Genomic DNA, 21,651 nt, shown 5'->3' on the forward strand with positions numbered 1-21,651 from the left:
CTTGCTGTTCTCTGACAAAAGATACTTTTTGGTTGGCCTCGTACCAATTTAAGATTTCGGTGCCTCCTCAAAGACTCCACAAGCATTTCTCACCTGAACTCAGGCTTTACTCCAATGTCTTTTTGCTGCAGGTCTTGAAGGCTCCTCGTGATTTTGTTAAAAGCAGCATCCTAATCAATAGAAAGGCAACAGTTGTGCTTGTTGGGTTTTTTTAATGCCTTAATGTAACTGAGCTTCAGCAATCAAACTTACCTCACTTGCCTCAATAGTCCCCACATATTTAAAGACTAGATCATAAATAGCATGGTGGATATACATCTGTAGAAAAAAATGCAACAGTACTTTAGGCATGAAAGAAAGTTTAAAATAGCTTGCTAATTATCTTCCTTCATTTCAGATGCTTACTTCAACTGCTTGTTTAATCAGATTCATCTGCTCTTCTTGCTTTGCAAGCATCTTCTAGAAAAAGAAAAACCATACAAATGGTGAGAGAAAGCTAGATAATCTATTGCTTAAGTAACACTATGTGCTATGTATTTAGTTGAATAAGTGTTTACCAAGTGTGAATCTCTCAAAAGATGCTGGAGACATTTGGTATAAAGTGCATTGACAGAATCCTGGTGGGGAAGAAAAAAATACAAAAGGCATTCAGGTTAATCTGACTCGAAGCAACAAACCATGAATAAGCAAAGAAAGGAAACCTTCCTTGCCTTACAAGTGTGCACAATAATAAGATTTAAGATTCTAAGCTAGAAAAACTTGCCTTTATTAATACATAATATGGTAATTCACAATTAACAATTCTGCTTTCTCTTCCTACCTTTCTCAACTCCAGACTACTCTGACAAATAAAACCTCAATAAGACAAAGATAACCAAAGCAGTGCAGTGAATTATACTTAGTAAATTAAACACCAAGTAGCAAGATACTGACTATGTAGTGGCGGAGGCTTTTCCTTTCGTGTTCTTTAAATGTTCTATAGAAAGATCCTATGTATTTATCAAATCTCTCACAGTGCCTTCCCAAGAATTCTCTAACATCTTCAATGTTTTTAAGACAATAGGAGTTTGATGAAGCTGTAGATTCACCTAAGATAAAAGACAAGAATTAGCACATAGATTTAATACGTATGCATGGTAAAGCACTGTTCCTACATACACAGCCAGCTTGTGTGCAACAGAACACCAGTTCAGCTTACCAGACCTTTAACTGAAAAGTATTGCTTTTAATTAGAAGAATTTAATGCATCACACTTAGAGTAAGCTCTCTTGCCTTTTATGTCAAGTATTTATTTATTTCATACAGCTAACACTGTTTTCACATGCTTTTATATCCCGGGGTAATTTATTGCCACATACACAACTCATAATCTAAGTCAAGCTTGAAAGTAGAAGAAAAGCACATTACAGTACTGACTGAATGCCCGTGCAGAAGTCAGTGTGCTGCAAGTGAGCTGTAAAAATCCCATCTTGGATTTTTACATAACCTATTATTTATTTAGATGCACTTCCTTTGAATGGGAGAGCAAGGTTGCTTCATGTAAACATTAAACCAAATCCACTTTCCTTCTGAATAACGCAACTGGAACCCACACTTAAAATTCATATTACTTTTCTAAAATTTTCTAGGCACGACTTTCATTTGCAAAACCAGGCAGCTAATAACAGGCTTAGATCTCATTCATTTCAAATTACTTTTGAAATTACAGATTACTTCACTTCTGAAAGACTGCTATATAACTACATTAAGTGGTGGCCAAAAAAAGAATGCCACAAGAATGATTTTTTAGACTTTGATTAATATTTATAGAATTTAAGCCTATATGTATGTCAGCTTTTTCTCCAGAACAACCTTCATACATCCCTCACAGCACTATTTCCACACTACCTTAGTATTGCTTCACTTTGTCATCTTTTTTCCAAAGAGATACGTATTTAGGAAAACTAGATGGTTTTATTTCGGAAAAAGCCTATGTTTTAAAAAGCTTCTGTTCCTTTTAATTAGTAAACACAGATTGTTATGCAAATTCATAAGGAAATCCTGTTACATTCCCAGTTTAATAGTAGCCTTGGAAAGTGTTCCAGCCTTACCAAGAGCACTTGCAGTACTAGGACAAAAATTAACACATTCCACTTAATGACAAACCAACACCCACCAGAAGAGCTTCTATGTAACTATGCTACACAAACTCCAACCACCAATGAAGGGATCATGAAAGAATTAACCCCTCCAGTTTTCTGTGCATCCACCTTGCATCTCAAGACACATCACATTCAAGACTAAATCCCTTTAAGCAGTCAGCACTAAACTCAGCATTACTAAAAAGAAAATCATGCTGGATCGAGCATTCTGCAGATGAGATTTAGTGCTGAGACTACAGCATAGACCCTACAGAATTACGTTTGCCTTGCAGCAGTTTAATATTTCTCCCCAGCAGCACACCAGCATCCACCCCAGCAGGCTAGTAAATGCCAAGAGCTTTCAGCCAAGCCAACACTCTTCAGAATGAGGAAGCACATTATCACTTGCTCCCTGTGCAAACAAGACCACAAAGTTAACACTTCAATACATACTTGAGCTTTCTGTTTCTTCCAATGGATGAGCTATGCACAATATACTAAAGCTTTCTTCTTTTTCATTGTAAAATGTTTCCTCAAAAAGAACAGGTACTGAGAGGTGGTAATTAAAACCAGTTCCTAAAATGATGAGGTTTCCTTGTATGAAGATCTCCTGAAACAAAAACACACATCAAGTGTAAAACTCTGCCAGAATAAAGTTACTCTCTGGCTTCTACACTGCATCGCTACATTTCCAGGGAAATGAGATAACCTTGCAAGACAAGAAAGCCAGAAATTTCATGCTCTCCTGCTGTGTTGGCACTGAAACAGACTACTTAAGTCTACAATGGATAGTTAAACCTCACTTATACCTACTTTCTTTACAAGTCTACTACTAGAGGAGGTTTCAGACAACCTACAAGGTTCAAGTGACTAATCTGCAGATTTTAAAGCACTTTCAATAGAAAGGAAACAGAAAAGCAACCTAGAATTGGGGCCTAAGTTCAGCTTCAGAAAAACACCACACATCTTGTCTACATCGCTCATGCTCAGCTTTATCTTCTCAAGCAACCCAAGTGAAGATGCCTGCAGCAGGAAGATCTAGAGCAGGGGTGTCAAACTCATAGTCACCAGGGGCCACATCCGCCTCATGGTTGCCTTCAAAGGGCCAAATGTAACTTTAGGACTCTATAAATGTAACTATTCCAATGTTTATACAATCCTAACATTATATTCAGCACTTTGAAGGCAACCACAAGGCTGATGTGTCCCTGGTGACAATGAGTGTGACAGCCCTGTTCTAGATGATAGCCTGCAAAGGGCAGCAGGATCTCACACTGCAAGTGTACAAGTGAAAAAACCATGATCCTATGCAGTTAGCGTTGATATCAGGGCTCGTTGCTACATTAGGCAGTTTCTACCCTACTTACTGAACTAATACATCAGGCCTCAGTTACAACCTGATACCATCATAATTTTGCCTTAAGCCCTGATGAACTCACATCTGCATACAATACAGGCAGACTATTATTTGCCTGAAAGCTAGAGAGACAGTTCTTAATCAAATGATAAAGGCCCTTCTGACACAAAACAAAATTGCTCACAGCCACAAAAGAGAAACTGGCAAAGCTGCTTCGCCAAAGTAGTAAGATGAAATCAGCAGTGTTACCATCTGAACAGGACAACTATTGTTGTGCACATGCCAAAGCCCAGCTTTTGCTATAAGCAGTATATCCCTGAGAACCTTGGCTTAGATGGGCAGCTTACTACTTCTGCCAGTCAGCACTAACTCCTGGTGACCTCTCCTGTAACCGCGCTGTCACAGTCACCAACCACAGCCAATCACTTGGGTGTCCCCAAGCTACATTCAGATATCAAACAGAAATACCTTTCCATTTAAGGTCTGAAAGTTTTCTTCTAGCGGCTTCAGAACATATGATTCAAACTGGCAGGCGGGCAGACTGCTGCTTGAAAGGCTCCCTTTGCATGGAACTAGGACCTAAAAAAGTCAGATCATGCTTTAGAGAGAAATGGCATGTATGACCAGCTACACCCCAGCAGCTTTTGCCCTTTACAGGAAAGCTATTTCATCTGGTTTATGAACATTTACTTGCAAACATATAGCAACTATTAGTGCTTTTGTTTAAATAAATAAAAAGGAAAGGCCATTGATAGACACACAGTCTGGCAATTAGCCCAGAAGTTTCATTTAGTGACTTAACAGAAAAAGATGGCAGATGTAACTGAAGCAAACCATACTAAGATGAGATAAAGCTACTTATCACCAGTCACCTGAATGACTTAAAATTAGGCAGAAAGCTAACAAAAATCTAAGATCGAGCATCTCAGGTCTACTGCATGTCAACAAAATGGCAGTTTGAAACAAACTCTTAATTATAAAGCAATACATTATGAATACAACAAACACTGTATACATGCTGAAAAGAAATACATCTCATTGTCAAGGGAGAAGCATGAAGCAAGTGGTTCTAAATTAGTAGTTGTCTGTCCACCAGGGTTTTCAAACCATTAATTCCATTTTAAGTTACAGCAAGTGGGAGAACATGTAACTTCAGTTCATAGCAAACAAGCTTCCTGTGAAGTTTAGAAACAACAGCAACTTTGGCCTTTCATTGCCATGCAATAAATCAAGAGGTCCATATTAGTAAGCAACAAGCAAATTAAACTAAAAGTTGCTGTCCTTCACTTCCAGGTTTTGTAGGCTTGCACTAATCTTCAAGCATCATAGCAGTCATATGGTTTAAACTCATCCAGCTACTCTTTATTAAGCAGCTTTTAAATTCAGTTATTTATACTTACAATACCATGGAGTTCTGCAACTTTGCTGCATAGATCAGGACGCCGCTTCTGAATGGCCAAATAAAAGGGATTTTTCAAGATATCTTCATCATACATAGCCATATGGACTTCAGATATTCCAAGATTTTCTAAAATACATATAGAAAACTGTTAGTGTATCATACAAGGTATCTGTTGAAATATACTACATTTGGGAATACCTGAGGGGCAGTTTGATTGTCTAAAAGGAAAAAGCAGTTTGAAGTCTTGATGTAAGCAGCCCATGGCACACTGAACTAACACGGTAACTACAGTTACTCAAAAGTTATTCAGAAGATTATTTTCTGACCATACACTTCCAGTTACATAATTATCCTCATATTGTCTCCACAGGCCTCCCAGGTTTTAGAGTCTAACAACATATATGTTCGGACAAAACTCAGAGGAAGAGGAGAGACTATCTACATTATCACTGCTTTGATACACAAGCTAATTGGCACTGCTAAGGTCTAAAACAAGAGAGACGAATTAGCAGCTTCTTTACAGTAGATTTACAGTCCACATCACAGGACTCAGGTGAGTCTGCAGACTCACCTGTGTAAGGGTTACTGCCTGACACACACCAAGAAGAGTGTAACAGGAATCCTTCTGTAAGGCAATCCCCAACTTTCCAGGGAAAGTTACAGGAGAAGAGATGGATACACTAAGGAGATATGAATACTCATGCCATAATTTAAAAGCCACCAAGAAATGCACCATTTGCAGTTATCTGCTCCCATGGAAAAGGTCTCAATGATCTGAGGCCAGGCTGAAGCAACATTTGGCACAACACCAAGCAAAAACTGACTGGAGACAGAAAGCCCAACCTGTAGGCATTGGAAAAGCTGTCACCAGGTGTGTCACAGGGAAAAGCAATTTCTAGAGCCACCAAAGCCTTGACTGCTTGCCTCCTCAGTTCTAACTCTATTAAAAACTGACACATCCTAGACACAAGGGCAGGAAAAACACCAATAGGTCCATTCTGGAATAACTCCACAATTATTTTATTCAGAAGAATTTAAATTAATAGGCTTACAAGTCCTTAATTAACTAGTCTGTTCTATGCCTTTTGCTCTCATCCAGCTTCCCTTCGGAATCAAGAGAAGTTGCACAATTTCCTCAAGCAATTTCAGCTATATGCCCTAGGAAAGGGTGAGAACAGCACCAGAACTTGAACATGAGCAAGCCACCCTTACACAATCAGTACTCCCTGTTTTCTTAAATGTAGAATGATATCTGGCACATTATTTGCTCAGGGTGAGCTTCTTATGCCTGTTCTGCAGCACCTGTAGTATTTACCACTTGATGCTGTACTGGTACTAAACACCTTTGGAAGAGACATGAAACCACTGTGTGGCAGTTTAATAGTGGTGAAACACACACCCAGCTCCCACCAATTTTTAGATAGCCTTTGAGTTTCAGCTGTGCTGTTAACTGATCTACCAGTCCAGTAACTGATCTACAGTCTGGCCCCTCGTTATAATTAAGCACAAGAAGAACTCCCTTACAGAGCTAAATACAAACATGATCAGCTAAAGCCGCAAGCATTTTCCACTCTGAAGTTATCACCAGTTACAGCTGGGACAACCTCAGCCCAAACCACTGAAGGCTGGCAGCAGCAGATAACTGCCTCAAGCAGAGTTTTCCTGTGAAGTTCCAGATAAAACAGGTCAGCCGCTTTGAGAACATACAATAAAACTAAGAGCTTCTGTGAAAGAATATTAATTCAGCAGACCCAAACCAGTGTTCTTTGGAGCATGGATCTTAAATCTGCTTACACAAAGGGGAAGAAAACATTTGCTCATTGGCACCTTCAAAAGACTAGTCAAGTTCAGTAATTACGAGACTTCAAGCCTAGAAGTAGAGCTTTGCACAAGGTCTGTCCTGCTGTAGTGCCTGGGTAACCGGGCTCATCACCAGTAATTCCACCACTGATGACTGCTGTAAACATTTCCTGCAATCCAAGTTCAAGCTGTGGGCTTCCTCAGCCATGGGGGGAAGGAGAAAAGGCAACACAAGCCTATCTCATCACTGATCCGTAGAAAAACACAGCTAAGACAAACCATAATAAGCAGGACTAATTAGCTACAAAACAAACAAACAAACCTGCCGGCTGAACAGCTGGCTGGGCCATAATTCCAAGGAGGATCTTAAACAGCCACAGCTTACAGTCTAAACATGAATTGGTACCAATTTATTATATATAGTAAATCGAGCACTAAACAGGGTTGTATGTACACACATACAACCTGCAAAATGGTCTGCCACAGCAAGACTTATTTCAGGGTCCTACATCCTTTTTTGGGTGCTGCATTTCAGAGGAGATGAACTGACTGCAAGAGAATGTGAAGTGAGAAAGGTGAGAAAGCTCTGGAAGCAGAATCCAAAACATGAAATGCAGTGATGCTGTTTATACTGAAGAAACTGCATGGAGCAAGTAAGAATTTTCTCCTCAGATGGATCAAGCTCTCAGTTAAGGGCTTTTTTTCCATGTTGGTAGAAGAAACAAGCCTTAGCTGAAGAACAGAGACATAAATTACAGATCAGGAACACCTTTCAAAAGAAGATAAACACATGTTTTTTCAGCAAAGATAGAGTCTCTCACACTGTAAATATTTGAGAAACTGTGAGACAAACCTCTACTAAAGGTAAAAAGGAGACTAGGGGACTAGATTATGTGTTATCTCAAGGTACTTTCCAAATCAAGCTTTTCTGAATGTAGTTGGCCCACTCAGGCATCTTCATCTGCCTTTCTATTTGGTGAATTCGAGTTCAGTATCTGATCAAGTAGCAGATGAGACTGTGACCCCCCCCACAACAGCGACAGAGAAGGTGTTGCATATACCACGTCCTGTGTCAGGGCAAAGAGCATGTTGACACAAGAAAGCAGCCAAGCATGAGACTGCAGAGGAAAACTGCAGTACACAAGTGTTTCCAATTATTATAGCTATACTGCCATTTTTTCAGCTTAACAAATCTTTAGAAGCTCAAAGAGTCCTTTCCATAATAGTAAGGGGGAAAGGAACACATTCCACAAATCCTCCTTGTCTAGAAACCTCTATCTCAACATCAAAAAAACACAAACTACCAACCACACACTAACTGATAAGGCTTGTCTAGAAATGAATTTAAAACATTTCATCACCTGGCAAAACAGGTAGAGATCTATGGGAGGAGAGCTCCCACAGAAAACCTGAGCTTATCAAGTTTGCTGTCTATACATCTGCTGTAGCTCTTAAATCATTACCCGCACTTGAAAATAAAAACACAAGCAAGTAGAGTACTTTAAGAATAATTTCAATCAACAGATTATCATAGGAAGAGTTTGAAATTACAATCTTCAATTCCTTGCTCAGGAGTTAAACACCACAAACACCTGGTTTTAAAACACTTAGTGGCAGCCACGTAGATTCTTCTACTACAGAACTACTGATGGGGTTGAGTAACACTTGAGAGCTCCAACAAGAAGTGAAAAGAAACCACATTCAAACATTGAACTCTGGGACTTCAGCTGCCGTAACACAACACTGACACGCTGTACCCCAATAAGGAAGCTAAAACTTCTAGTTCACAGGGGTATTTGTCAGCCACCTTGACCAGACGCAGACTGAACTCGGAACTGCTCACCACAGGCATGTTCCTCCACCACCTGCAGCTAAATTAGTACAGCTTTGAGAATCACCATTCTGAATTTCCTTCCCTTTTCTCTCTCCCTTACCCCTGCATCTGCTCAGTGCTGCATTAGTGGATGGCTATTGTATCTGAATAAAATAAAGCTATAAAAAAAAGGGGTAGAATACTTATCAAAACAGTTAAGTTACTATATTGACTTGAACCTCCTTCACCTATCCACACCATTAGTCAGGGAGACAAGCACGGATGTATAAACCATCTACATTTTAAGTCATTACAGAAAAACAGAGGACTTTATACTAAACCTAAATAGATTAAGTTTACAGAATCAGAGTACATTAAAGCTTCCGCAAATTTTGGCTCAGTCATTTTTAAGATTAAGTCAATTTCTTTTGCACCCCAAAGCGTTAAATGCATCTGAAAATACTGGCTAATGCATTGCTGTAATTCTAAGAACACATTAAGAATACTCAGAGTTTGCTGCCAGAACACAACATCCAACTTCAACCTAATTTAACTGGGGGGTGGCACCAGGTAGATACAGATTTATTCTTGTAGTTGCACCTTGGACAGCTTTAGATTTACTAACACTAAACTGAAAGTGTACAAAACCTTATATACATTACCAGATCCGTTCATGCTTAACAGAGACCCGCTAAAAATTGTCATAAGCCATATTCACTAAGTTCTACCATGCTGAGCTGTTCAAGTAATACTCAAGTACTAATGTTATATAAAAAGGCTTAAATGGAATCACTTAAGTGTGTGGCTTTGTGCCTGTAAACACAGAAATAGCTCAAATTGCTGGAAGAAGAGAAGCTAGCTGGTCAGAGAATATAATAAGCATTACATTACTGTTTTCAAAAAACAGAATCATAACCTCAAAACAGCCAAATCTTTTCTAGATTTAGAGGAGAGAGATAATTCTGATGATATGACTCATTATACAAGAGATAGCTACAGTGAAACACATACCGTGGAATTTAAGCACATTACCATTCCCTCCAAAACACTGGAAATGAAGACTTATGACCTTTGGTACTAAAAACCATGAGCAGGATTTAACTGACAGCTCATCATTGATGGTGTTTTTCTTTAGAGGTGGGTCAAGTGGGATACCTTGTACAGACCCAACAGGTTTCAGTTCCTTTTAACAAACACTTTGAAATTTAGACAAACAGCAACTGAAGTAAATGATGTCGTTTTATTTGCTTTGTTACTTGGCAGTTACATCATGTCCACATTCAAATTATACACTATTTATTCCGTTCTTTGGCACATCATTTTCTGAATGTCCTGCTATACCACTAAAGACCTAACAAAACATACTGCAGAGAAAATGCCTTTCCTAGCAGAATTATGGATTCAGTATACAAACTTCATATTCAATGTTCAACAGCGTAAGATTATGTATTTTCACAGAAGCATTTTAGTAACACTCTGGCAGAGCAAAGACAGTAAAACAGCTCCCACAGTTGGTAAAGATTATTGGCCTAGCTCAGTAACCTGTAATCCCTGCAGGAGAGCAAGTTGGGATATTACACTGGGATGCTAACATCCATAACATCAGTGTCCTCCCCGCAAAAGTCCCACTACAAAGAAGCGGAATGCCCCATTCACCAAAACCTTCAATACCAGATCCATTAGCATGTCACGTTTAAGCAGCACAAATTCACTGAATTTTACTTGCATAGCAATGCTGTCAAGTTTCACACAACAACATCAATTTCACCTTAGCTTGCAGACTCTACAACAGTAAAAACTAAGGCTTAGTACCCCAGTAACTAGAATAACCATTTGCTGAAGTGGTCAAAATAATGACAGAATCAGAACAAGCAGCAACTTCTTAGTCAACTAAAAGATGCTTAGCTCAGAGTAGCAGGCAAACATTTCTGATAAGTTTGCATGTATGTTTATCACACTAGCAAACTGCAGAGCTCTGCAGAAGAAAATAAGAGGAAGCAATTGTTCCCCAGTTCTAAATTAGTTATTTTTTTTTTCAGCTGAAGCCAAGCACATCTTAGAGCACTTTGCAAGCAAACAGCAATCTAGGAGTGGAATTTAACTAGTCTCAGTTCAGATAATAATCTAGTTACCACTTCAGCCAGTTTTACCTGCACTATTACTCCTCAATTATCCCATTTCTGGGTAAAAGCTACAAAAGCTGAGAATGAGCCCTCAAATCAGCATTCACACCAAAATGAAAAACAGAAGATTCTTTTCTGTTTCTGAGCACAAAAAGAAACCATGTTCCCTCCCCTAAGGGATGAACGCTGAGCATCTTAGGAAAAACAGCTCAGACATGTTCCAGGGCACTTTGCTCACCATAGGGGAGCACAGGAGGAAACAATATATTTCTGTCCCTCTTCAACACAAGCTGCAGCTGAATCTATTTCATGAAAGTGAAGTATGTCAGAGTAACACCTCTGAATTGTTATAGAGTGGTGAATGTGCAGTAGTCAGCTCCAGGCTTCCTAGCAACAAGGTAAAAAACACTAAGTTTTACGAACCCAGAACATCAGCCTGACAGCAATGGAACCAGCTCTGGAACGGAGGGGTCAGCAGCATTCCAGGAAGATGCTCATTTCTCTCCACACCTCCCCTTCAGACACGCATTTCTTCCAGGACAACTCCTGTCATTCCTCACACAGCTTTTCATTGTGAACTGCACCTCAAACTCTAAAACTGAGCTCGTTCTTAAGAAGTAATACAAAGTCCACCCTTTGTATTTTAACAGTGTATTGGCACCATAGCTTGATGTGGACACATTCTTGTCTCAGACTTGAGGTTTGACTCTCCACAGTCGCTATTTCTTTCCTCCAGAGAAAAGTACATTTTAATAGGAGTGGCTTGTCCTTCAACAGGCAGGTCTCCCACTTTTATCCAGTCACTTCACTGATTTTTGAGACAATCTTACTTGCCACTAGCCAAGTATTAGGAATAAGCTGCATTCTCCTCTTGACAGCAGAATAGAGACTACATTGCCAATTCTCAGCTCTTCCAGGTTTAGAAATCCACCAGAACAGCTGCAAAGAATTGTCATGCTTTGGCTCACCACTATGAAAGCTACATTAAACTCTCAGATGGGGAGCCCTGAGCTATTCTCAAGCAAGCCCTGGAACAGAGTGCAGAGAGTGCTAATCAGTGAACCACAAACAATTACAAGAAACATGTTTAGAGGAAAAACATCAACAGAAAGTACAAAGTTCCCAAACAGCTTCTCAAATAAGGCAACTTTCTCCATGTATTAATGAGATATATTTAAGGCCACCTCCTCAGGCTTGCAGAGGCATCAGTGCATGTACTTTTTTGGGGAGATGGAGCAAAAATGAAGGAGTTGAAATACAACTATAACCAGCGTTTTACTTAAGTCAACTATTCAGATTGTTTAGTTACTGAGGCACAGTGGTCTAATTCCCAAGCCTGTGCATTGAGTGTGCAGTGGGTCTGAACACCGTGCTGTGAGATGGGGTCACAGAAGGTAACACCATCTCTTGACTACAGAGTTACACACCAGCACCATCCACAGCAGACCATGCAAGGTTGGTATCAGCTCCAAGATGAGCAGCAAGTCTGTAAAGAAACCAAGTATGCAGGGTCAGACCCAGCACAGGCCACCCACAGAAATACACAGGAATCAAAGTCAGCAACCCTATCCCCATTTACCTTGGTTTGAATTGAGTTTAGACCAGACAACTGGACAGGAATTTAATCCATTCTCCACGCATCTTCACAGGAAAGCCAAGTCCTTTCAGGCACAAGCCAAGTCTTACCTAACTTGAACATCGGACCATTACTAGACTTATGGAAAACATCACAGAATTACATTAGTTGCCTCCTTTAGGGACCAGAGCAAGGGTAAGGACGGTTGGAACACAAATCAGCAGATACATTCTTCCAAGCGGCAAAACGAATTATTTTAACCACCACTGGTGTTCTGACACTACATAACACACCATACACCAGCCTGAGGTAATTAAGACCTTCCTAACTGTAAGCACAACACAGACATAACATTCTTCCATTATATAAACTAGATTCTTGCTACAGATCAAATCCTCAATCCACTTCAGCAGCAAAATGCTTAGCAGAAAGCAAATCACAGAACAGTTACTGAAGGAAGTCTATTAAAATGAGGATTTAGAATTTAACAAGTAGCAATGTTCAAGAAGCATCACAGAATACTTCAAACATTTTAAAGGCTACTGGAATAGGATGAATATGATTATTAACATCTATTGCAAGAAACCTTTCCTACAGAACCAGGAAATACATTTCTCCTCCTGCTCATTATGCTGCTTCCCAGTTAATTTCTAAGGATTTTTACACCCAATCCTAATGGTTTTCCCAGGACAATATTTTAGCTAGCCAGCATCCGATTAGAAATTGGTATTAAGATTTGGATTCTTCAGAACATCATGCCTGCCTGACAAACGACAACTGAATTTTAAGAGTTTCCGCAATCTAGCCAAATTGGATAATTGCATGCAGCTGAACTTAATTTAGAACTAATGTAAAAACAGCCCCTTTCTTCTCACATGACACAACCAAAGATGTGTTTAGGCATTATCTGATACAGATTATAACTGCTGCCACCTTTAGGTTTAAGTAATCACATGTTCCTGAAACAATATCCCTTCCTCCCCCTCTTCAGCTACTTTCAGAGAAGCAGTTTCAAGATCCTATGTGCCACAATTAACAGTAACTTTAGTGCTACGTGGCAGACTTTAAGCACAGCTACTATACACACACAAATATGCATAATTTAGTTAGCAATAAGCTTAGCACTCAAGTCACACAGGTCTCCAGATTCAAATCCAGAGCTAATCCTCTTTCCACCTGACAATGATTAAGCAATTATAAGACTTCACTTATAATCAGGTCAAAATCATCCTGTGTTTCTTTATTCCTACAAGGAAACAGGAACTAGCAATTTGCTGCTTCCAGGCTACCGATACACAAGGTGGTAGAGAGCTACTCAATCTCCTCTGTAGTAACTTGGCAACCTACAGAAGCTAAAAGGAACTTCCTTCCACAGGCGGCAACCTGCGGCAGAAGCTACACATGGCTTCAATTTGGGCCAAAATTAAGGCAGAAAAACAAAAAGTCAGTGGAGGCCAAGCTACCAAGACCCAGAAGAAGGAACACAGTCTAGACAGACTCTTTAGGCTGGGCTCAGCACCAGAAAGCCAGCTTGCCTGGACTCTGCTGCTCATAGCACACACTGCACTACAGAGGGGGCACGGTCACGCTCCCCCTCCTCACGGGACTGCGGCTCCACATCTTTTCCAAGTCACTATAGCATCAGGAAAAGAAAAAAAGGAAAAAAAATCATTCAGTTACCCACAAACATTGAGGCATATGTAGTAACATATGTTATGACAAGCAAGTTCTCCAGAAGCCTGCTCTGGCAAAGACACATCATCCGCTAGAGACAACATAGTTTAATTTGCTACATAGCACTCAACATCATGATTTCTGTTCTTCTAGAAGGTTCAGATGCACATACAAACACAGACTAGCGTCTGTCACTAGTGACTACATCGTACCTCAGCACATTGACAAACGCAGTCGGTGAGGCACCATTCCTGCCAGCACACCCCTGGTGCGTCTCCTGCGCTTTTTAATGGATAACTACTGGAGCCAGCTGCAGACGCTCTGGCTCTCACACCGGCCGCCCTAAACACCCCGTGCGAGAGGTGAAACCACCACGAGTTCGTTCCCCAGCCCGGAGCGCTGCCGGTGCCCCGGGACATCCGCCGGCTGCCCGCAAGGAAACACCCTGAGCGGCGGGGGATACACGAAGTTCAACACATTAAACGTTTCTGCCCCTTCAACGCGGGACAGGAGCGGGACGATAGGCGGGTGCCAGCGAGTCCGCTAACACTGACAAGCGCCGTCTGTTCGTGCGGCCGGAGGTGCGGCCGAACCGCACGGGAACAAGCGCGCCCCGAGTCCCGCCGCAGCCCCGGGCCGGCGCAGGCCGCACGGCCCCCGCCCGCCGCACAGGCCGCGGCCCGGCCGCTCCGGGCACGCGAGGGCGCGCGCGTCCCGCTCCACTCCCCCGTCACGGCGGGAGCGCCCCCGCGGCGGCTGCCCCGCGGCTCCCAGAGCCGCTCCCGCAACCGCACGCTGCCTTCTGCGCCGCGGGAAGCCGTCCCGCCGCCGAGGAGCAGCCCGGGGGCGCTTGGGGCGGGAGCGCTACTTACACCGACAACATTGTCTCCCTTCCTCCCCGGCCGCAGAGAGCCGCTGGCGACCCACCTCCCCCAACCGCTCCGCGCCTCCGCCAGGCCCTACCGGGATCCAGGGCGGGCCCGGCGCGGCGGCGGCGCCGCACGAAGCCAATGGCCGGGCGCTGGCGGGGAGCGAGCGAGTAGCCAGGCAGCCGCCGCGGGGTCGCAGCCTGCGGAGGCGGAGCCTGCGAGGGCTTATAGGGCCGGGCCGGGCCGCGCCCGGGAGGCCGCGGGCGCTCCCCGCGCTGCGCCATGTGACTCTGCGGGCGCGCAGCTGGGGCGAGTTGAGCGCGGTGGCGGCGGCGGGACACGGCAGCTGGCGGGACGGGGACAGCCAGCTTCCTGGCGCTCGTTCTCGAGACTTTTAACCGGCGCGTATTTTTTTTCTCCTTCCTCTCTCCGCGGTGTTTGGCACTTTTCAAAAAGCGACGCCCGATCGCTGGAAGTCCCGGAATGAGCCGCCCCGGTTCTCCTGCACGGCAGCAGTAGCAGGCGGGGAGCGATGCTGCTCGCCCCCCGGGGCTCCCCGCAGCCCGCCCGGGCTCTCAGAGGCGTCGGCGCCGCCTGAGCAGCCGCGGGGACGCGAGGCGGGTGAGAAGGCGCTGAATGCAGACGCCGCCCGAAGCTGCCGCTTGCCATGTGTGCGGGTAGTATCTGTCTCGGGCAGCTCCCTGGTGCAGGTACCGGGTAGCCGGGGCGGAGCGGCAGCCGGGCAGAGCGGCGGGGACGCGGCCCCAGCGCCGCCGCCGGGACCATGGTGAAGGAGGAGTGCAAAGCGCTGCTGGACGCGCTCAACAAGGTGACCGCCTGCTACCGGCACATGGTGCTGACCATCGGCGGCACCTCGGACTCCCAGAACCTGCGGGAGGAGCTCAAGAAAACCCGGCAGAAAGCCCAGGAGCTAGCGGTGGCCAACAGGAACAAGCTCACCACGGTCCTGAAGGACAAAACCGTGAGTAAGGAAGATAAAGCCGAGTTCGAGAGGCTATGGGTGATTTTCTCCACGTGCCTAGAGATCCTGGAGATCGACATGAGGAGAGCCCTGGAGCTGGGCCACGAGTTCCCGCTAAACGTCCCCAAAAAGCACCTGATCCAGACAGGCATGAGCGGGGGAACCTCTGGTGTGGCCGCCAGGGCGATGAGCGTCCAGAACATGAAATACGAGGCTGAGCACAATATAGACGTGGTGGATTTGAAAGACCTCGAGAACGAAATCAACCAGGTAGGAGAGATGATGTACGAGATGGAAATGAAGGTCAATGTCCCCCAGTGGACAGTAGAGGCTAAGCAAGACCCAGGGGCTGAACTAAAATCCACCATCAGCATGGGCGCTTCTTCTATTGGCATGATCTCTGTGGAGGAAAATAAATCCTTCTGCGATATCAGCAAGGTTCTAGCTGGGATTATTTTCTCCGCTGTGCTCATTATCGCTATAGTCCTGGCAGTGTGTGTGGTAAAACTCTCTTAGGGTGGTGCAGCCTCTGAACCCCCTCCATCTGTCTATGGAGTGTGTCACTTCTCACCTTTAATTTCAAAACGGGTAACTTGGATGAGCTGAGAATTTAAACCTAGCACTTGAAAAAACAAAGCAAAACTTTTGCCTCTCAGTATCCTAAAATGCACGATTTGTTTCTTCTTGCTCTTTGAAGAAGAAAGATGCAAATCAGCCTGCAGAATAGGATGTCTTCATCTGCTGGACTTGTAACGGTTAACTATGAAGTATCAGGGTATTATCTCTACTGGCTTTAACAGGGATTTGTCTGCTATTAATAGTTCACTGTTCTCAGAAGCCTGTATTTTTTTGTTCTTGAATAGGCTTTGGTGTTTGCTGCTGGTCACTGTTTACAGTATTTGTGAGTAACACAAATTTGAAGGCTAACACAGGTATTTTGTCTGACAAATGCTTTTTCTTTCATCAAATTTATTTCAGTGGAGGAAAAGAGGAAGGATGAAAACTCCAATAAAAGAATGTAAACAACCTCTGTTTTAGATGAGTTAATGGCTGGGGAGAGATATGTGGAGAAGGATGAAAAAACAGAACAAGCAATGTTTGATACCAAATCTGTTTGTTGATTTAAACTGATTGTACAGAACCCGGTTGCATGGGTTGACACAGCAAATGCAAATGACTAATCGCTTTTTAAATCCAGCGAGAAAAAACAGGGAGTTGCGTATTCAGGAAAACACCAGCAAGCCTTGTGGTTCTCATCCACATTATTTTATTACCAAGCTGGTTCTTGCCCTTGGTTGAATTTTTTTTTTTCCTTTTTTCTGTAGAAGCAAACAGCTTGCACTTCACAGTTCACTTTGAAAATAGGAGCAATGAATCTACCCGCAGCAGAAGCAGTCATTTTTGAAAATAAATTTTGGCAAACAAAAATGTCAAGTTAAAGCAGCCCTTACTAATAATCCAAAAAGAGATCCCCTCTCATGTTGATGGGCAGGGATTGATACCTGTGGTATATGTACAGCCACATTTCTGCAAGCTCTTGAATTCTTTGCAGCAATCCAGATAAAGCTAAAAATGTGTCTGTTTTATATCTCATTCATGTCTGATTAATAATGTGGGAAACAGGAACTGGTCCAGTTTGATACACTGCATTTTTGGGAGGTAAATGCAAGAGCAGCACCGCTTCCCTATAAAATTGTTAATGTTTAAATGGAAAAGCGGGGGGACAGACTTTGCAGAGAAGTTGTATAACATTTTATGGGAGGACCTATGTATTATGGTATTTATTGTGTAACTTATGGAAATGTCTTCTGTCACTGTGAACACACATCCGTTCAAGAATGCTTGGTATGTTCTTTATAGTGTCATATGTGTAAGAGGCACTCCACGGGCAAATATAAAGACCTTGTAATATTGGGGTTTTAATAAGGTATTATTCTTCTGCATTTATTATTATGGACACATTATCAAAGAATAACAGTTGGACATGTTTTGTGAAGTTCCTAGACAAGTCTTCAGGCTTGTTAACACTCAAACACCTAATATTTTTGAATTAAGAACTAAACACACTTTGAAAAAGTGCAGCAAAGTTTATTCTTTGAAACTTATGAGAACTGGATTTGAAGAGAAAAGGTGTGTGACAAATTTGAATATGGTCACTTGTACGTGAGAAAAAAATAATGTAGGTGAGGAAAAATTGTAAGTGGACACCTGAATCAAAAGTTAGAGTCTATCATTATGTTGAAGGATAATGTGGTTCTGCGCATTGATGCAGTCCAGCTCCATTCTCATGGGAATTCACCTTTTTATGAGATGACTCCACATTCCTTTCTATTGTATTTCACTCATTCCATAGGATGTGTTTCATGCATAGTTAACCTAGCTTCATAGAGATTCGCAGCAGCATTCTGACAAAATCAAGCCTGTATTTATCGGTGCTACTGTTTCAGTCTGACTAGACGAGGTGTAATTGCTTTGTTTTGACTTACATGAGATCTCCTTCACAATCGTATTAACTAAACATATTTATGGAAAATACAGCAAAAGCTGCAGGAGAATGTACATATTAGGATTGCAAACACTAGTCACTATGGATCTGCGGGTATTTTCACTCTTTGCACTCTCCTTTTCCTTAGTCCGCAGGAAGGTGGATAAGAAGTTGAAGTTGGACTCTGTTCTGTGCTTGTTGAAAACTCCGTGTTCCTTTTGGAATAAGATATCGTTTAAGCACATGTTCTGAAAATGCAAGTAATGCAAGTCTGGTTTCTGGTGGATAAGTAAAAGGTGCCACCTACAGCATTCATTATCTTGGATATTGGTATCCTGAAGCAGGTATACAGTTTATCCACGGTTAGCATGTAGAAGAACTTTTAATAGTTAAATGTCATCTTGAAAAGCAAGCCTCATTGAGCTGGTGAATTGTAAATTTACAGTCCATTGCATTTTTTGGAATTTGGATTTTTGGATATAGGACTCAAAGAATTCATGTAAGTAACCTATAATTATGTAAGTCTTGCTCCATTACAAATACACACAATTAGTATTTAAAGGATTGGACTTTGGAAAAATAAAGTACTTTCAAGTCCTAAGACAAAGCTGGCTGGAGATTTATTCGTCATTTGTTTGTTCCTAAAAATCTGTACCATCTTATATTTAGGATACCTGAAATTAAAATATTAAGTAGAATTGTAATAGAGGATTGGCACCATTTAAATGGATAATGCTGCTGCCATTAATCACTTCCACTTGATGCAACAGTACACTCAATGTGACAGACTTCAGGTGCACAAGCGCACAAAATGAAAACAAGATGAAGCCACCACTGCCAAAAAGTGCTGATGTTTCTTTTAAATCAAGAAATAAAGAGATGATGTAGATTTACAGTCTTCATTTTTTTCCCCCACTGGAATGCAACCAGAAGGAGACTGGAAATACTATTTTTGTAAGTGAAAAATGGAAAGGCAAACTTCAAAAAACTCTAAATAGCACAAAGAAAACGCAAATACTCTCATGCTGATCAGTGAATGAGAATGTTATTGCATTTTCACTACAAAAGAGGATGGTCATTGCTTCATTTCAGTGTTCTACTTCAGTTCTTTTGTCTTTATTCACAGGATATACATGTTACATTTGCTGTATACTCATGTCTTATTCCTGACTTGAATTATACTGGTTTTGCCTGTGTACGGGTGGTATTTTTCTATACTTTGAATAATTCAAACTTGTTACTGTCACTATTTATTTAACTTAAAATAGAATACATTCTTATAACTTACTGGTTGGCTTACAGCAATAGTTAAAACCAAACAAAAACTAGAATATTAATACAGTTTGTCAGCAAGCTCTTCTAAACAAAAAGTTCCTGTTTCAACTACAGGAAAAAAAGTAACATGCTAAGCCTTCTCATTACAGTTTTCTTTACATAAATGCACCCTTCTCAAGCTCCCAAAGTTGAATACAGTGATATATCCTTAATTTATACTGCAAGGGAATCAGCAGTCAGAAAAGTCAAGAAATCTCTGCCTTAGGAAGCAGCTACAATAACGTTTAGGACCACAGGGCTGGCGTTGCCTTCAGCACTGCTTGCTCAGTCCTGTGGAGTACAGTACAGAACCCTTGGCTTGGGCAGCTGACAACTAGAGAACATATTCGACTAGAGGAATGTGTAGACCCTCATTGTTAGGATCCAAACTCTGCCCCCTTACAGCCAGCAAAGCAACATTAGCCAACCTAAGGAGGGTGAAATTTGGTCCATTAGGATTGATAGCAACAACAAGAAGATAGTTGTATCAAACTGTTAGAAATGAGTCTGTAAAATGAAGTATTTTGGAATTTTATTCCAGGACTTCCAGTCTATCACCGTAAAAACCCTCTACACTGTTTTCTTAGTTCACTACTAAAATGGACGAAGAACCATCTTCTTATGTTGCAAACAACGTAACATCAAACTTCAGCATTATGAACGTGAAATAAAATTAGTTTCAAAATTCTTCATGAAAATATTTTTACATGAATGCACTTATTTAAAAACAGACAAAACAACTGATGTCATTAGTTTTCGGATTAAAAATTAAACACGCTTATTTGTAGTCTGAACAGATTGGTTATGGGCTTTCTTTTCCTTCTAAGGTTTCTGTTGTTTATGTAAATTTTCCAGAAATACCATATATATAAGTGCTAATGGAACTCCTGTTCAACATATTTACCCTTCACAGATTTTCATTATGTAAAAAGTCATTCAGTAAAACCAGTGGATTACAGATCTCTAAGTGCTTTCTCTCAATACGATTATATAAGTCTTTTAATGCAGGAAGAGATCTGGACAAAATAGCAGTCTACACGTGAGCAGCATTTGCTGTGGTAAGCATACAATAAAACTGGGATTAGAAAACAATGTCTTTCATATTAAATTATCTGCACATGTTGAGGGAAGGACTAGAGAAGGAAGGAGATGGATGTATGTAGTAAACGTCTCAGCCTATGTTAGTGAAGTATGCTTTTTGTTAAATATGATATTATAGCATCAACGTTAAACGATAGCTTCTCTGTAAGAAGGTAGTATCTTACACCCAGTGGAACAAAGAACATAAAATATCCCTGAGTGGAACCAACTACCTGTTCTCTGAATAACTCAATACAAAATAAGAGGAAAATGTTTTGATGTGCTACATGATGATATCAATTTTACGAAAGCCAACCCATTTCTCTCTGTTTCACACTACAAAGGACTTCCTATTGGAAGAAGGTGGTCCCAGGAGGCTGGATTCTGTCACCCACCCCAAGAGCCTCCTGCTGCAGTACTGTGATGCAACTGGAAATGCAGCTTAATCAGCTGCCATGGATTAAACCTGTGGAAAGGTGAAAAGTCACATGGCATTTAAGCAGCATGAAGGCTCTTCTGCACCTTCTCATGCAGTCAAGCACAAGCATTTCAAGCTGGTGGCAATGTGACTAGAAGCCATGTAGGCCAACACAAGTAAAACGACAGCATCTCTGAAAATCTGTCACCTACCCAGGCTAGCTAGCAAAAACAATTATGTTGATTGCTCGGTTCCAGTAATTTTGTCAGAATATCTACTGTGGTTTCCCAAGTGTCAGAAATTGACTTCTCGAACCTCCACAGGGTCAGGTGGGGTGTTTTGTTCCGCTTTGATTGATTGATTGAAGTGTATGTTTTATTTACACTGTATTGCATGACATTATTTATCATATACTTACTAGTAACATCTCCACCAAATTAAACAAACTAACATCCTCTAAAAGCTAGTTCTAATTCAAGTGCACAGAGATGTCACAATCATAACAGAAATGTGTGGTCTGTTATTTTGGTCAGTTTTCCACTATACATTAAAATAATCCCTAAGGTCTACAATCAGTCTAGTCTGTCTCTTGCACACAAATATTCAAAGAACATACACACTCAAACTCATTGATATGT

The 21,651-nt window shown here is 41.6% G+C and overlaps 2 protein-coding genes across 10 annotated transcripts in view; one reads left to right on the forward strand and one right to left on the reverse strand.

The window, feature by feature from the left end:
- Positions 1-21,651, reverse strand: part of ANKRD27 (ankyrin repeat domain 27) — a 54,419-nt gene that overhangs the window by 28,290 nt on the left and 4,478 nt on the right. For 4 of the 9 annotated variants that reach the window (XM_065028371.1, XM_065028369.1, XM_065028377.1 and 1 more), the window contains exons 1-9: positions 14,793-15,018; positions 4,878-5,005; positions 3,946-4,056; positions 2,574-2,730; positions 934-1,088; positions 558-617; positions 406-459; positions 253-318; positions 94-170 (exon numbers count right to left, since the gene is read on the reverse strand). In XM_065028371.1, the coding sequence (XP_064884443.1) occupies positions 94-170; positions 253-318; positions 406-459; positions 558-617; positions 934-1,088; positions 2,574-2,730; positions 3,946-4,056; positions 4,878-5,005; positions 14,793-15,018 (1,034 nt within the window). Of the gene's footprint in view, positions 1-93; positions 171-252; positions 319-405; positions 460-557; positions 618-933; positions 1,089-2,573; positions 2,731-3,945; positions 4,057-4,877; positions 5,006-12,042; positions 12,065-14,737; positions 15,019-21,651 lie in introns of those variants that run through there. The other 5 variants (XM_065028375.1, XM_065028373.1, XM_065028370.1 and 2 more) reach the window with 4 other exon arrangements.
- On the forward strand, positions 15,519-20,309 carry RGS9BP (regulator of G protein signaling 9 binding protein). The gene has a single exon (XM_021282044.2). The coding sequence runs from the start codon at positions 15,519-15,521 to the stop codon at positions 16,230-16,232; it is 714 nt and encodes a 237-aa protein (XP_021137719.1). The 3' UTR covers positions 16,233-20,309.

Source organism: Columba livia, chromosome 13, assembly GCF_036013475.1.
Source record: "Columba livia isolate bColLiv1 breed racing homer chromosome 13, bColLiv1.pat.W.v2, whole genome shotgun sequence".
Classification (NCBI taxonomy): domain Eukaryota; kingdom Metazoa; phylum Chordata; class Aves; order Columbiformes; family Columbidae; genus Columba; species Columba livia.